General features: G+C 56.2%; 1 protein-coding gene across 6 annotated transcripts in view; it reads left to right on the forward strand.

Annotated features, from left to right (window-relative positions):
- Positions 1 to 11648, forward strand: part of DLG4 (discs large MAGUK scaffold protein 4) — a 31551-nt gene extending 19903 nt beyond the window's left edge. For 5 of the 6 annotated variants that reach the window (XM_029055316.1, XM_029055317.1, XM_029055319.2 and 2 more), the window contains 15 exons: positions 131 to 267; positions 2617 to 2761; positions 3052 to 3190; positions 4143 to 4299; positions 5147 to 5249; positions 5556 to 5670; positions 6850 to 7026; positions 7815 to 7851; positions 8070 to 8097; positions 8296 to 8343; positions 8428 to 8529; positions 8871 to 9043; positions 9364 to 9473; positions 10794 to 10885; positions 11011 to 11648. In XM_029055316.1, the coding sequence (XP_028911149.1) occupies positions 131 to 267; positions 2617 to 2761; positions 3052 to 3190; positions 4143 to 4299; positions 5147 to 5249; positions 5556 to 5670; positions 6850 to 7026; positions 7815 to 7851; positions 8070 to 8097; positions 8296 to 8343; positions 8428 to 8529; positions 8871 to 9043; positions 9364 to 9473; positions 10794 to 10885; positions 11011 to 11117 (1670 nt within the window). In that variant the 3' untranslated portion in view covers positions 11118 to 11648. The remainder of the gene's footprint in view (positions 1 to 130; positions 268 to 2616; positions 2762 to 3051; positions 3191 to 4142; positions 4300 to 5146; positions 5250 to 5555; positions 5671 to 6849; positions 7027 to 7814; positions 7852 to 8069; positions 8098 to 8295; positions 8344 to 8427; positions 8530 to 8870; positions 9044 to 9363; positions 9474 to 10793; positions 10886 to 11010) is intronic. The other variant, XM_029055314.2, reaches the window with a different exon arrangement.
- The last annotated feature ends 4357 nt before the right edge of the window (positions 11649 to 16005 follow it).

Here is a 16005-nt window from a genome sequence, read left to right on the forward strand (position 1 = left end):
TCGAGACCGGGAGCCCCACGTGAGACAGGGACTGTATCCAACCCAATTTGCTTGTATCCACCCCGGCGCTTAGCACAGTGCCAGCACATAGAAACCGCTTAATAAATACCATTATTATATGCCCTCCCAGGCCTGGGGTTCAGCATCGCGGGCGGCGTGGGCAACCAGCACATCCCCGGGGACAACAGCATCTACGTCACCAAGATCATTGAGGGCGGGGCCGCCCACAAGGACGGGCGACTGCAGATCGGGGACAAGATCCTGGCTGTGAGTGTGGGGGCGGGGCTGGGGGCACGTAGGTGGGAGGGGGCGCCGGGGGGAGGGGGTGTCCCACCCTCACCCCCATCCCGCATCACGCCAATCCATCCGTCCACGTCATTTACTGAGCGCTTTCTGTGGGCTGTGACCAAGCACCTGGGAGAGTACGATAGAGGATTAGTCAATCCATCAGTGGTGTTGATTTAAGCGCTTAGTCTGTGTGGTGCACTGTCCTAAGCATTTGGGAGAGTCCAATCCAACAGAATTGGTAGCTCTTTGCGGGCAGGGAACCCTTAATAATAGTAATAATAATCATGGTATTTGTTAAGCACTTCCTCCGTACCAAGCACCGTACAAAGTGCTGGAGTGAATACAAACAAATCGCGTAAGACACAGTCCCTGTCCCGACTGGAGCTCACAGTCCCCACTTCATCCCCACTTTACAGATGAGGTAATGGAGGCACAGAGAAGTGACATGACTCACCCAAGGTCACACAGCCGACAAGTGGTGGAGCGGAATCAGAACCCGGGCTCTTTTGACTCCCGGGCCCAGGTCTATCCACGGAGCCACGCTGCTTGTCTGTCTACCAGCTCTGTTGGACTGTGCTTAGTATAGTGGTCCGCACACAGGAGGTGCTCCATAAATGCCACTGATGAAGATGGCAGGCACGGTCCCTGCCCTTGAGGAGCTTACAGTCTAGAGGGGGAGGCAGACGTTAAATGGTAGGGGAATGGCGCAGGGTGTGGACATTCATTCATTCAATAGTATTTATTGAGCACTTACTATGTGCAGAGCACTGTACTAAGCGCTTGGGATGAACAAGTCGGCAACAGATACAGTCCCTGCCGTTTGACGGGCTTACAGTCTAATCGACGGGCTTACAGTCTAATCGGGGCCGTAGGTGTGGGGCGTCAGATTGACGTGGTGGTAGCCGGAGAACTGGGGGTGGATTGGGGAAACCTCTCGGAGGGGGAGTGATTTCAGAAGGTCCTTGAAGGTGGGGAGAAACATCAAACAGAAACTCCTTACCATCTCCTCCTCCCCTCCTACCTCACCTCCCTGCTACTACAACCCTACTACAACCCAGCCAGCACACTTCGCTCCTCTAATGCCAACCTACTCACTGTACCTCCATCTCATCTATCTCGCCGCCGGCCCCTCGCCTACACCCTCCCTCTGGCCTGGAAAGCCCTCCCTTTTCGTATCCGCCAGACCAATCCTCTCCCCACCTTCAGAGCCTTATTAAAAGCACTTCTTTTCCAAGAGGCTTTCTCCAACTAAGCCCTTATTTCCTCTTCTCCCACTCTCTTCTGCGTCACCCGTGCACTGAGATTTACTCCCTTTACTCGCCCCGTTCCCTCAGCCCCTCGGCACTTAGGTCCATATCCATCAGCTGTTCATTCATAGTAAGGTCTGTCTCCCCCTCTAGACTCTAAGCTCGTCGTGGGGAGGGAACAAATCTACCAACTCTCTTTTGTTGTCCTCTTCCAAGCAAGCGGCGTGGCTTAGTGGAAAGAGCGAGGGCTTGGGAGTCAGAGGACGTGGTTTCTAACCCTGTTTTGTGACCTTGGGCAAGCCACTGAACTTCTCTGTGCCTCAGTTACCTCATAGGTTCAGTGGGGATTAAGATTGTGAGCCCCAGGTGGGACAACCTGATTACCTTGTATCTACCCCAGTGCTTAAAACAGTGCTTGGCACGTCATAAGTGCTTAACGAATAACATAATTATTATTAGTACAGTGCTCTGCTCACAGTAAGGGCTCAATAAATACCATTGATTGTTTGACGGATTGACTGGGGAGAGCTGGGGTCTGCTGGCTATCTCTAATCCCCCTCTCCCTTGTCTCTAACCCCACAAAAATAAGAATAATAGTGGTATCCATTAAGCACTCACTATGTGGCAAGCGTTCATTCATTCAATCGTATTTATTAAACGCTTACCATGTGCAGAGCACTGGACTAAGCACTTGAGAAAGTACCGTACAACAATAAACAGTGACATTCCCAGCCCACAACAAGCTCACAGTCTAGAGCAGGGGAGACAGACATCAATACAAATAAATAAAATGACAGCTATGGACATAAGTGCTGTGGGGCTGGAAACGGGGGGAAGAGCAAAGGGAGCAAGTCAGGGCCACACAGAAGGGAGCGGGAGATGAGGAAAAGTGGGGTTTCGTCTGGGAAGGCCACCATAACTCCTCTGCCATACCCCGTCCACCCCGGCTCCATCCACCATGGTTCCTCCGCCATGGGCCACCCACGCTGACCCCTCTGCCGTGGCAACGTCCCCGTCCCCGAGGGTACGTCCCAGCCCGGCCCCCGCCCACCGTCCCTCCGTCCTTCCGTCCGTCGGGCAGGTGAACAGCGTGGGCCTGGAGGACGTGATGCACGAGGACGCGGTGGCTGCACTGAAGAACACGTACGACGTCGTCTACCTGAAGGTGGCTAAGCCCAGCAATGCCTACCTGGGCGATGCCTACGCCCCGCCGGACCTCACCACCTGTGAGAGCCCCTTCCCCACCCCCTCCCGCTGGTCCTCCCCTGCCCTCTTCCCTGTCAGGGTCTCCCCTGCCTCCTCCTCACCCCCCCGCCCCCGCAGACCTCACCCCACTAGTACGCCCGGGGCCTCTTCCCCAAGTCCTCCCTTCCTTAGTGCCCGCATTGCCCCCGCTAGATGGGACCTCCTCCGCCAAACTGCCCCCACACCCCCGCCCTGGGGTCCGGGTCTCTCCCACCCACCACCCACCGGCACCCCCTCCCCCTCCCCGCTCTCCCCCCGCCACCCCCCACAGCGTACTCCCAGCATCTGGACAACGAGATGGGGCACAGCAGCTACCTAGGGCCGGACTACCCCCAGGCCCTGACGCCCACCTCGCCCCGACACTATTCCCCCATCTCCAAGGAGCTGCTGGGCGAAGAGGACATCCCCAGGTACCCGCTGGGGATGGGGGTGCCTGGGTCCTTTGGGGAGGAGGGAGGCAACGGCGGGGCCTTTAGGGAGCCAGTCAATCATATTCATTGAGCGCTTACTGTGTGCAGAGCACTGGACTAGGTGCTTGGGAGAGGACTATAGAATAATACAACAGACATGTTCCCTGCCCACGACGAGCTGACAGTCTAGAGGGGGAGACGGACATGAATAGAAATAAATAAATAAATGGAAATAAGTGCTGTGGGGCTGGGAGAGGAGGATGAATAAAGGGAGCTGGTCAGGGGGACGCAGAAGGGAACGGGAGAAGAGGAAAGGAGGGCTTAGTCAGGGAGGGCTTCTTGGAGGATATGGACCCTCAATAAGGCTTTGAATAGGGGGAGAGTAATCGTCTGTCGCATGTGAGGAGAGAGGGTGTTCCAGGTCAGAGGCAGGATGTGGATGAGAAGTCAGCTGCAATATAGACCAGGCGAGAGTAGGATCTGGGTTCTAATCCCAGTTCCGCCACTTGTCTGCCATGGGATGTTGGGAAAATCACCTCACTTTTTCATGCCTCCGTTCCCTCTTCTGTAAAAAAGGGATTAAGCGTGGGAGTCCCACATGGGACAGGGACTGCGTCCAACTTGATTAGCTTGTCTCTACCCCAGCACTTAGTATTCAGTCAGTCAATCATATTTATTGAGTGTTTAATGTGGGTAGAGCACTATACCAAATGCTTGAGATAGTACAATATAACAATAAACAGACACATTCCTTGCCCACAATGAGCTTACGGTGCCTGGCACATAATAGTAATTGTGGAATTTGTTAAGCACTATCTGCCAGGCGCTGTACCAAGCGCTCGGGTGGATACTTAACCAACACCTCAAAAAATAATGAAATAGATAAATGACAAAGGAGGGAGGGGTCGGGGACGGCTCCGGCTGCAGGTCGTGACTCGGTCTCCCCCGGCAGGGAACCACGCCGTATCGTGATCCACCGGGGCTCCACGGGCCTCGGCTTCAACATCGTGGGCGGCGAGGACGGCGAGGGCATCTTCATCTCCTTCATCCTGGCCGGGGGCCCGGCTGACCTGAGCGGGGAGCTACGCAAGGGCGACCAGATCCTCTCGGTGAGGGGAAACCCGGCCCCGGGAGGCGCCGGGGGGGGGCGCAGCAGCAATGGGATTTATTGAGTGCTCACTGAGAGCAGAGCATTGGACCGAGCAATTGGGAGAGGATGATTATACAGAGCTGGTAGACACATTCCCTGCCCACAACAACCTTACCGTCCAGAGAGGAAGACAGATATTAATCAATGGGATTCATTGAGCGCTTTCTGCTTGAAGAGGATGAAATGACAAAGCCGGTAGACATGTTCCCTGCCCACAGCAAGCTTACAGTGTAGAGGGGGACGAGAGACATTAATCAATGGGATTTATTGAGCGCTTACAGTGTGCAGAGCACTGGACCGAGCGCTCGGGAGAGGACGATTCGACAGAGCTGGTAACGTGTTCCCTGCCCATAACAATTTTACAGTCCAGCGGGGGGAGACTGACCATTAATCGATGGCATTTATTGAGTGCTTTCTGGGTGCAGAGCTTTGGACTAAACTTGGGAGAGACAATGCAGCAGAGTTGATTAGACGCCCTTTGCCCACAACGAACTTATAGTCTAGAGCGGGAGACAGATGTGAATATAAAGAATTTATAGATATGGACATAAGTGCTGAGGGGCTGAGGATGTGGCGAATGCCAGAGACCCAAAGTACATAGATGGCGACGCAGAAGGGAGAGGGAGCCGGGAAATGAGGGTTTAATTGAGGAAGGCCTCTCTGAGGAGATGTGACCTCAGTAAGGCCCAGTGGGCCCCTGCTGCCACCATCCCCTTGCCCGGAGCCACCAGCTTTCCAGAATGCCCTGTCCCCAGCCGGCTGGTCCCTGCTCCCCCCACCCCCACCAACGCTCCCGGCCTCCCCAGGTGAACGGCGTCGATCTCCGAAACGCCACTCACGAGCAGGCGGCCATCGCCTTGAAGAACGCCGGCCAAACCGTCACCATCATCGCCCAGTACAAGCCAGAAGGTAATGGGGGGTGCTGGGGAGGTGGGCGGCGGGCAGAAGAGCCCTTAGCTCCATTCCGGGGTTGGGAAGCGAAGGATGGTGGGCCCAAGCAAGTCAGCAGAGGATCTGGGGGGTCAGAGCAGCCCAGAAGCCCAAGGGGTCACTCACTAGGAAATTGGCTCATAGAGAAAGGGAGAGAGAAGGAATGAAGGGGCCAGGGCGGGGGCAGGGAGCTGTGGGAGTCTGGGGAGCTGGGAATGAGGGAGCTGGAGGTGGGAGGGAAACGACACTAGGGGACTCATCCCCCTCCCTCGGCCCCCTCCCCAGAGTACAGCCGCTTCGAGGCCAAGATCCATGACCTGCGGGAGCAGCTGATGAACAGCAGCCTGGGCTCGGGAACAGCCTCGCTGCGCAGCAATCCCAAGCGTGGCTTCTACATCCGGTCAGTTCCCCTGACACTCCCGTCCCCTATTTTCCCACAGCCCTCAGCCTCTTCACAGCCCCTCAGCCTCTCCCATAGCCCCTCAGCCTCTCCCCAATCCTTCAGCCTCTCCCCAGCCCCTTAACCGTCCCCACAGCCCTTCAGCCGCTCCCAGATCCCTCAGCTTCACCCCAGCACCCTCCGTCTCTCCCCCAGCCCCCTCAGCCAGTTTTTCCTCAGTCTCCTGAAATGGTACCAATCAGTCGGTCCTCGCAGCACCACCTCCCCTCGGCAGAACCCCCACCCCTGCTCTTATGGGCACGTTCTCCCACCCTCCCATCCCACGCCCAAGGTCGGTCTCCCCGCCCTAAGTCTTCCCCACCCATCCCCATTAAAACCCTAGGGCCCAGGTCAGGATCCCCAGTAATAATAATAACAACTACAGTGGCATTTATTAAGCACCTACCATGGGCCAAGTGCTGTGCCACGTGCCACCAGGATACATCCAAGATAATTAGCTCAGGCACAGTCCTCATCCCCCACAGTGCTCACAGTGTAATAGGGAGAACAGGTATTTCATCCCCATTTTACAGATGAGGAAACTGAGGCCCAGAGAAGTTAAGTGACTTGCCCAAGGCCACACAGCACGCAAGTGGTCAAGCTAGGATTAGAACCCAGGTCCCCTCCCTCCCAGCCCCTCGCTCTTCCCACTGGGCCACCCTGTCACTGACTCCCAGGCCCATGCTCTCTCCACTAAACCACGCTGCCCCTCCTCTCATCCCCTCTGGCTTTGGGCCTCACTCTGCTCTCGTTCTTTTTCACTCCCCCGGGTCTTCCTCTGCTCTCATTGTGAGCAGGGAACGTGTCTGTTTATTGTTACACAGTAACCTCCCAAGCGCTTCGTTCAGTGCTCTGCACACAGTAAGCGCTCAATAAATATGATCGAATGAATGAATGAATGCCTCCCCAGTCCCCGTCCGACCCGCCAAGAGCTGCTGGGGGTGGGGCAGAGAGCCAAGGGCTGGGGGCCGAGGGGCCCCGTGGTCTCTGAGGGGAGTGAGCGTTGAAGGGTTGAGGGAGAGGTGAGCGGGTGGGTCAAGAGGAATGGAGCCCCAGTGGGGGGAGGAATCTGACCAGAAATGGACGGAGAGGAAGGGGCTGAGACTCTCCCCCATCCCCATGACAACCCCCCCCCCCCAGGGCTCTGTTTGACTACGACAAGACCAAGGACTGCGGCTTCCTGAGCCAGGCCCTGAGCTTCCGCTTTGGCGACGTCCTGCACGTGATTGACGCCAGCGACGAAGAATGGTGGCAGGCGCGGCGGGTCCAACCCGACAGCGAGAGCGACGACATCGGCTTCATCCCAAGCAAGCGGCGGTGAGGGGACAGTGGATAACCCCGGGGGTTACTGGGAATTACAGTTCTTGGGTACCAAGTCTGGGTGGGTTGGCTATCTCTTCCCCGGCCCCAAGCCCACCCACGGTGCTGCAGGAGAGGGCACAGGGAGGTGGTGAGATCCAGTCCCTTTGGACCAGAAGTGTGTTGGCTCAAGGACTTCTGAGAGTTGTCGTTGTTGGCTTCTCTCAGGGGCCGGTCCCTGAGGGAAGCAGAACTGGGAGAAGCGGGTTTGGGATCAGTGATTTTCTCATTCCGCTTGCCTTGAGACCACCAAAGGAAACTGGGGAGCAAGACTCCCAGCAACCTCTGGGCTAGATCTTTTTCCAGGAGGTGGAGGGGTTGCCCCAGGGTCTTCTGGAAATCATAATTCTTCTCAGGGGGTACTCGGGGACTAGAAAAAAGGGGGAGTGGAGGAGCAACCGAGAGGGATGACTACTTTTTTCAGCCCTTGGACTGACCCACCTCGCTCCTATGGAGAAGTTACAGAACCATCTAGACGTTAGCAATTTCTCTGCTACCTGGGACTGGATGGAGGGGTCATCACGGGGTTGGGGTAGGGCAGACTGGAGAGTTGCCACTGGTCCCAGAGAAGAAGGGAGAGGCTGGCGTCCCAGGGGCTCCTGCAAGTCGCAGGGCCCAGCCTCCCACCTGGGGGGGGGGGGGGCTGTGGGGTGGGAGGTGGAGGGGCAGGTTTGGGGGCTGGGGGACGGGAGGGCCGGGCTGAGAAAAGATTCTGAACCTCCCCATCCTTCCTTCTCTCCCTGCAGGGTGGAGCGACGAGAATGGTCAAGATTGAAGGCCAAGGTGAGTGGGGAGGGGATGGAGCCCAGGGAGTGAGGTCAGCCAGGAGGGGTGGGATTCCCGCACTGAGGGATCCAGGCTTGTGAGAAATGGGGACCCAGGGTAGGGGGTGGGGGATGGAGTTTGGGACAAGGGAGATGATGGGGGAGGGGGATCTGGGGGGCAGAGCCTGGGAGTAGGGAGGAGCCTGGGGTGATGTCACTTGTTCTCTGTCCTTTCAGGACTGGGGCTCAAGTTCAGGATCTCAAGGTGGGTGTGTGCACCTGGAGGTTCATTCATTCATTCATTCAATCAATCATTTATTGAGCGCTTACTGTGTGCAAAGCGCTGTACTAAGGGCTCGGGAGACTACAATACAACCATAAACAGACAGGGAGGGACCTGGGGTCTGCCGAGGGTTGGGGCGGGGTGGCCACAGAGCCCTTCCTGACTACACTCCCTTCCTAGGGCGAGAAGACTCAGTCCTGAGCTACGAAACGGTGACGCAGATGGAAGGTGAGCCCCCGCCGCCCCCTCCATCGTGTCCCACCCGCCCCGAGCCCTCCCGACCCCCCTGATCGGCCCCCTTTCTCTCCCCAGTGCACTACGCCCGTCCCATCATCATCCTGGGCCCCACCAAGGACCGTGCCAACGATGACCTCCTCTCCGAGTTCCCCGACAAATTCGGCTCCTGCGTCCCCCGTGAGTCCCGGAGGGCCCGTGGGGGCTGGTGAGGGCCACATCTCAACTCCCATCATCCCCCGGGACGGACTCCCAGCTCTCCCGAGGGCTTCTGGGAGTCGTCGGTCTCCCTGCTGCCGGGGTGGGGGGGGGGGGGGGGGAGAGCGTGAGGGCGGGAAAGGGGAGGTCAGGGCTTCGGACTACATCTCCCATCAGCCCCCGGGGCGCTGCCATCCTAGGTATAGAGCCGCTTCTGCCCTCGGGGGCTTCTGGGAGTTGTAGGCCTTTTGCAGCCCCTCCCCTTGCCGTGACCCAGGCGCCGTCGGGGGGTGGGGGGGCTTTGTTTGGGGGCACCCCGACAGACACAACGCGCCCCAAGCGGGAGTACGAGGTGGACGGGCGGGACTACCACTTTGTGGCCTCGCGGGAGAAGATGGAGAAGGACATCCAGGCCCACAAGTTCATCGAGGCGGGCCAGTACAACAGCCACCTGTACGGGACCAGCGTCCAATCCGTGCGCGAGGTGGCCGAGCAGGTAGGGGCCGGCCCCAACCCGGACGCCAGGGCGCCCTCTCCTGACCGCCGCCGCCGCCGCCGCCGCCGCCCTCTAACTCGCGCCTTCTTTCTCTTTCTCTGTCTGTGTCTCGCCCCCGGCTGGCCCTGGGGCTCCATCTCTGCCCCGCTTTCGACCTCTCCCTCTCCTCCTTGCGATCGGCCCTCCTTCTCTTCCTCCTCCTCCTTCACCTGTCCGGCCTGCTCCTCCTCCTCCTCTCCCCATCGGCCGTCCTGCCCTTTCCCGTCCCCGCTATCCTGCCCTGCCTCTCTGCCCGGCCCCGCCCCCGGCGCCTGACGCAGGGGAAGCACTGCATCCTGGACGTCTCCGCTAACGCCGTGCGGCGCCTGCAGGCGGCCCACCTGCACCCCATCGCCATCTTCATCCGGCCCAAGTCCCTGGAGAACGTTCTGTGAGTACCCCGCCCCGCCCCGCCGCCGAGGGGACTCCAATTCCCAGCGGCCCCCGCGGCAGCCGGACGCCCGCCCTAGGGAGGTGTCGGCCCCAGGGGCTGATGGGAGTTGTAGTTCCGGCGGGAGAGGCGAAGGCCTCGCTAGGGGGCGCCCCTCGCCGTCTACTCTGGCTACGTGCCCGCCCTCCGTATCCTGAAGATCTCCCTATCCCCAAAACCCGATTAAAATCACATCTCCGCCGGGAAGTTTTCCTTGACTGACTTATCATCTCCCCATCTCATTTCCCCCAGTACTAACACCCAAACACTTGAGTTTGTACCCCACCCCAAGCACTCGGGAAAGAGCTCGGGCCTGGGAGTCAGAGGACCTGGGTTCTAATCCCGTCGTTGCCACTTGCCTGCTGTGTGACCCTGGGCAAGCCGCATCACTACTCTGGAGAAGCAGCGTGGCTCAGTGGAAAGAGCACGGGCTTTGGAGTCAGGGCTCATGAGTTCGAAACCCAGCTCTGCCACTTGTCGGCTGTGTGACTGTGGGCAAGTCACTTAACTTCTCTGTGCCTCAGTTCCCTCATCTGTAAAATGGGGATTAAGACTGTGAGCCCCACGTGGGACAACCTGATTCCCCTGTGTCTACCCCAGCGCTTAGAACAGTGCTCGGCACACAGTAAGCGCTTAACAAATACCAACATTATTATTATTATTACTCTGTGCCTCAGTTTCTTCATCTGAAAAATGGGGATTAATTACCCATTCTCCCCTGTACGAAGACTGAGCTCTTTGAGGGACAGGGACTGTATCCGACCTGATCATCTTGTATCTGCTTCACCACTTAGTACAGTGCTTGGCACACAAAGAGCACTTAACAAGTACTATTATTATTATCATCGTCGTTATTATCCCTATCATTATCATTATGTACTCACCCTACCCCCTACTTCCGCAGTACTTAATATCCAGATCCTTATACGCGGTTACTTCCCCTACCTGTATTTTATCTGCTGACTTCTCCACCAGATTGATTATAAATTCCTCGAGGGCAGGGATCGGGTCTGCTTATTCTAATGCCCTCTCCCAGGCACTTAATACAGTGCTCTGCACACAGCCGGCGCTTAATCAATCGCCCCAACTGACTGAAAAGATCGACCCCCTTGGGGAGCTGGGGGATCACTCGGTGAGGCCTGGCTGGAGGAGGCAGAGAGGCCTCAGAATCGTAGTCTTGTCTGGTCCACACGGATGCAGGCAGGCCCTGGGAAGGGGGTGGTGAAACCCCTCCCCCACCTCCAAAGCTTCCCTGACCTCCCTCTCCCTTCCCCACCTCAGAGAAATTAACAAGCGGGTAACAGAGGAACAAGCCCGCAAAGCCTTCGACAGAGCCACCAAGCTGGAGCAAGAGTTCACAGAGTGTTTCTCAGGTGTGGTGGGTGCTCGGTGGGATGCGGGAGGGAGAACTTGGGGGGCCCAGATAACTGGGTCCTCACCACCTTCCTCCTCCTGTTTCTTCCTCCTCCTCCACCACCACCACCACCACCACGGGCAGCCATCGTGGAGGGCGAGAGCTTCGAGGAAATCTACCACAAAGTCAAGCGCATCATCGAGGAACTCTCCGGCCCTTACATTTGGGTTCCTGCCCGAGAGAGACTCTGATTTCCCCGAAGCCTGGACTCGCCCCCGCCCCCTCCCTTATTTATTTCCCCCTCCCCTCCCTTTACCTGAGAGCCTAGGGGGCTCTCCCTCCGGTCCAGGGGACCCCTGCCTCTGGAGCAGCTGGCTCGGCAGGACGCCTGGGTCCTAGGAGCACAGCGGAGCTGGGAGCACCGGAGAGCGAGGCGCCTGGCCCCCCGCCCCCCGCCCCGGGTCCCTGGCCTAACCTTCCCCCGATCCCCCTCCCCCTCCACCGCGGACTGGGCCCGCGCAGCCCCCTCCCCAACTCCACCGGGGGCTCCGCCAGGTCAGAGGGCCAGAATTTTGGACAGAGGATTGGGGGGGCGCTGGGCGAGGGGCCCCATTCTCTTCTCCTGCCCCATTCTCTCAGTTTCTTTCTGTTTCCACCCCCCGCCCGTCCCCATCCCGTCCCCCCCACCCCGTTCCCCCCGCCTTCTCAGTTTCATTTCTCTTCGGGTTTGTTCTCCCTCATGTTTTTTCTTGCCAGTTGCATGACTCGAAGGTTTAAATGTGGCTTTTTTTCTGGGACGTTTTGGGTTGGGGGGGAGGGGTGGGGGGGACGGCCATGGGGGTGGAGGGCGGGTGGGGGACACATGCGGGGAGTGGGTGGGGGGGGGAGATCTCAAAGCGCTACCGCCTTCTGCGATTTATTTTTTTTTGGAGAGAGCGAGATGAAGAGACGGAGACTTGAAGTTGTGCGTGTGGCGTGGTTATTTTGGAAGGGAGGCGGGGGCTCCTCTTGACCCTGCTGCCTCTCCTGTACCTCCTCTCCTGCCTCAGTGACACATAGGCCTCGGAGACAACCCCTCACAAAAGGAGATGGTGGAGGGGTGTGACTGTGGGGAGAGGGGGGTGGGATCACCCTGGGCTTCAGTCTCATGGTTTTGTGTCAGATCCAGGACCAACAGCCTCAGGAAAGAATTTACCCATGGTCCCCACTGCTACTCTCCCCCACCCCCGCCACAGTACCCTACTGCCCCCACCTTAGGGCACCCCTACCTTCCCCACGACCCCCCACTCCCTCTCTCCCAGGGGACTCCCTCATTACCTCCTCCAAAATCCCCCCACTGTCTCCTCCCTAGGGCTCCCCGCCTTTCCTCCTGATACCCCCAAATGCCTCCCCTCGGGATCCTCCAAGGCCCCCCCACACCTTTCTGTATTGAGCCCCCCACTGTTTCTTCCACCTTCTGCCCTGTCCCCAACCTCCCCTTAAGGATCAATCAATGATATTTATTGAGCCCTTACTGTATGCAGAGTACTGTCCTAGTACGCTGAGCAAAGTACTACGCTTGGGAGACTACAGTGTACCAGAATTGGTTATTATTAATGGTCTTTCTTAAGTACTTCCATTGTGTCGAGCTCTGTTCTACGCACTGAGGTTAGGCATAAGTTAATCAGGTTGGCCACAGTCCCTGCCCACAAGAGGTTTATGGTCTAGAGGGAGAAGCAGACATTAAAAGAAATTACAGATTATGAATATAAAGGCTGTGGGGCTGAGGGTGGGTTGAATATCAAGTGGTTAAAGGGGACAGATCCAAGTGCAGAGACGAAGTAGAAGGGAGAGGGAATTACGGAAATGAGAGCGTAGTAGCAGAAGGCCTCTTGGAGAGATGGGATTCATTCAGTAGTATTGAGCGCTTACTGTGTGCAGAGCACTGTACTAAGCTCTTGGGAGAGTACAATGCAACAATAAACTGACATTCCATGTCCACAACGAGGAGAGAATGGTGGTCTGTCGGATATGAGGAGGGGGGCAATCCAGGACAGTGGGAGGATATAGGGGAGGGGGTCGGCGACGAGATAGAGGAGACAGAGGTACAGTGAGTAGGTTGGTGTTAGAGGAGCAAGGTGTGTGGGCTGGGTTGGAGTGGGGGGGTCAACGAGGTGAAGTAGGAGGGGGAAGAGCAGATTTGTCATGCTGAGGCGGATGAAAATCATATGTAGAAGTAGTACTGAAGCCCCTTGCTCCACCCCCTAAGGAGGGAGAGCTGGGAACCAGCAGGAGCAGGAGGGGGAATAGGAAAGCCAGCCCAGACTGGGGTGCAACTGAACCATGGCCCCCTGCCCTACATTGGACCCCCCCCCAACACACCCCCCCACACCCACCATTCATTCATTCATTCAATTGTATTTATTGAGCGCTTACTGTGTGCAGAGCACTGTACTAAGCACTTGGACTCAACATGATCCACAGAGTCTCTCTTGCCCAAGTACACAGCACGGGAAGTAAGTGGGGGAAGTAAGTGGGGAGCGGGGATCAGTCTGGAGGCCCACCAGGGTTCAGAAGGGATCGAGGAGGTTCAGGGGGAAGAGGGCAGGGGTGGGGGCCCCAAGGAAGGGAGTGCCTCCAGCGTTGTAATAATGGTATTTGTTAAGCTCTTGCTATGTGCCAGGCACTGTGCTAAGCACTAGGTTGAATACAAGAATATCAGTTTGGACACAGTCCCTGTCCCACAATGGTGCTCACAGTCTCAGTCCCCATTTTACAGAGGAGGGAACTGAGGCCCTGAGAAATGAAGTCACTTGCCCAAGCTCAAACAGCAGGCAAGTTACAGAGCTGGGCTTAGAACCCGTGAACTTCTGACCCCCAGGCCCAGGTTCTATCCACTACGCCATACTGGTACCCTAGTGGTTAGCTGTCAAAGGTTAGCAGCAGATAGTCAATTATATTTATCGAGCAATTACTGTGTGCAGAGCACTGTACTAAGCGCTTGGGAGAGAACAATAGAACACACTCCCTACCCACAGCCAGTTGAAGGATGGATGAGTTAGGTAGGGCTCTGTGGGGGAGCAGACCCCGACCTACCCTGCCCCACCATGGGGAGCCCAGAATAGATATTTCAATTAGTCTACTTGCTTTTTTTAATGGTATTAAGTGCTTACAATGTGCCAGGCATTGTACTAAGCACTGGGGTAGATAGAAGCTAATCAGGTAGAATACAGTCAGTGTACTACGTGCGGCACATAGTCTTAATCCCCATTTTACAGATGAGGTCACTGAGACACAGAAAAGCAAAGAGACTCGCTCAAGATCACACAGCAGACAAGTGGCCAAGCTGGAATTAGAACTCAGGGCCTTCTGACTCTCAAGCCTGTGCTCTTTCCATTAAGCCATGCTGCTTCTCTAGTACTTAATCTATAGTACTCTCCCAATCAATCGATGGTATTTATTGAGTCCCTACTGTGTACAGGGCACTGGACTAAGCTTTTGGGAAAGCACGATAATATGTGCCAGGCAGTCTGGGGTTGGATACAGTAAATCGGGTAGGATGCAGTCCCTATCCCACATAGGGCTCACAGTCTCAGTCCCCATTTTACAGATGAGGTAACTGAGGAACAGGAAGTTGAGTGATTTGCCCAAGGTCACGCAGACAAGTGGTGAGGGCGGGATTAGAACCCATTACTTTCTGACTCCCAGGTCCATGCTCTATCCATTAGACCACACTGCTTCTGTATAGAATCAATAGTATTTATTGAGCCCCTATTGTGTTTTCCTCACAGAAGGCAATGGTAAAGCACTTGATGATGATGATGATATTTGTTAAGCACTTTCCTATGTGCCCAGCACTGTTCTAAGCAATGGGGTAGATACAGGGAAATCAGGTTGTCCCACATGGGGCTCACAGTCTCAATCCCCATTTTACAGATGAGGTAACTGAGGCCCAGAGAAGTTAAGTGACTTCTCCAATGTCACTCAGCTGACAAGTGGCGGAGCCGGGATTAGAACCCATGATCTCTGACTCCCAAGCCCAGGCTTTTTCCACTAAGACATGCTGCTTTTGTATTATTCCCAAGAAAACTCTATGGATACACTCCCAGAACAATTGCAGATGGAGGTGGGACATTCTGGGAGAGTGGGGTGAGCATGGAGTCTCTATGGGTTGGAGACAACTCCACAGCATAAGACAAGACTGTGTGAAGGACACCGGACTAAGCACTTGGCAGAGTACGATAGAGGTGGTAGACGCAGCAGCAGAGCAATGGGAGCAATGTCGCCTTCGGGGGTCGGGGATTCTTGGCGGCGTTTGGCCAGACCTCCAGAGCTCTTCGATCAAGGGTAAAATGGCCCCCCAGCTCCCGCAGCAGACTGCGATGTGATATCCTTAATATCACCACGGGAGCAGCTGCATTTCCCTCCCGACGTGCAGCTCCCGAGAGAGGTGGCGAGCACTCCGGGATTCCTTGCCGAGTTCGCCCGCCCGCCTCTGCCTTGGAAACTTCTCAGCTGCTGGCCCTGTCTGGGGCTCTTGAAGAGTGGGAGCCGCTGCCCACCGGTTTGCCTTGAATGCCAGTTGGCAAGTTGCAGGGGTTGCACGTCGGCCGCGGGGATGCCATTTATGAAGTCAACTCCTGGAGAGGGGGGCTCTTCACTTGTTTTTCTGACTTGTCCCTTAAAGGTTTATTTGGCTTAGTGAAAAGAGCACGGGCTTGGGAGTCAGAGGACGTGGGTTCTAATCACAGATCGACCGCTTCGTTCATTCACTCAATCGTATTTATTGAGCGCTTACTATGTGCAGAGCACTGTACTAAGCACTTGGGAAATACAGTTCAGCAACAAATAGAGACAATCCCTGCCCACAGCAGGCTCACAGTCTAGAAGATGGTCTCACTTTGTCTGCTGTGTGACCTTGGGCAAGCTGCTTAACTTCTCTGGGCCTCAGTTACCTCATCTGTAAAATGAGGATTAGTAATAATTATGGTATTTGTTAAGTACTTACTATGTGCCAAGCACTGTTCTAAGCGCTGGGGTAGATGCAAAGTAATCAGGTTGTCCCACATGGGGCTCACAGTCTTAATTCCCATTTCACAGATGAGGTCATTAAGGCACAGAGAAGTTGGGCGGCTTGCCCAAGGTCACACAGCAGACAAG

Source organism: Ornithorhynchus anatinus, chromosome X5, assembly GCF_004115215.2.
Source record: "Ornithorhynchus anatinus isolate Pmale09 chromosome X5, mOrnAna1.pri.v4, whole genome shotgun sequence".
Classification (NCBI taxonomy): Eukaryota; Metazoa; Chordata; class Mammalia; order Monotremata; family Ornithorhynchidae; genus Ornithorhynchus; species Ornithorhynchus anatinus.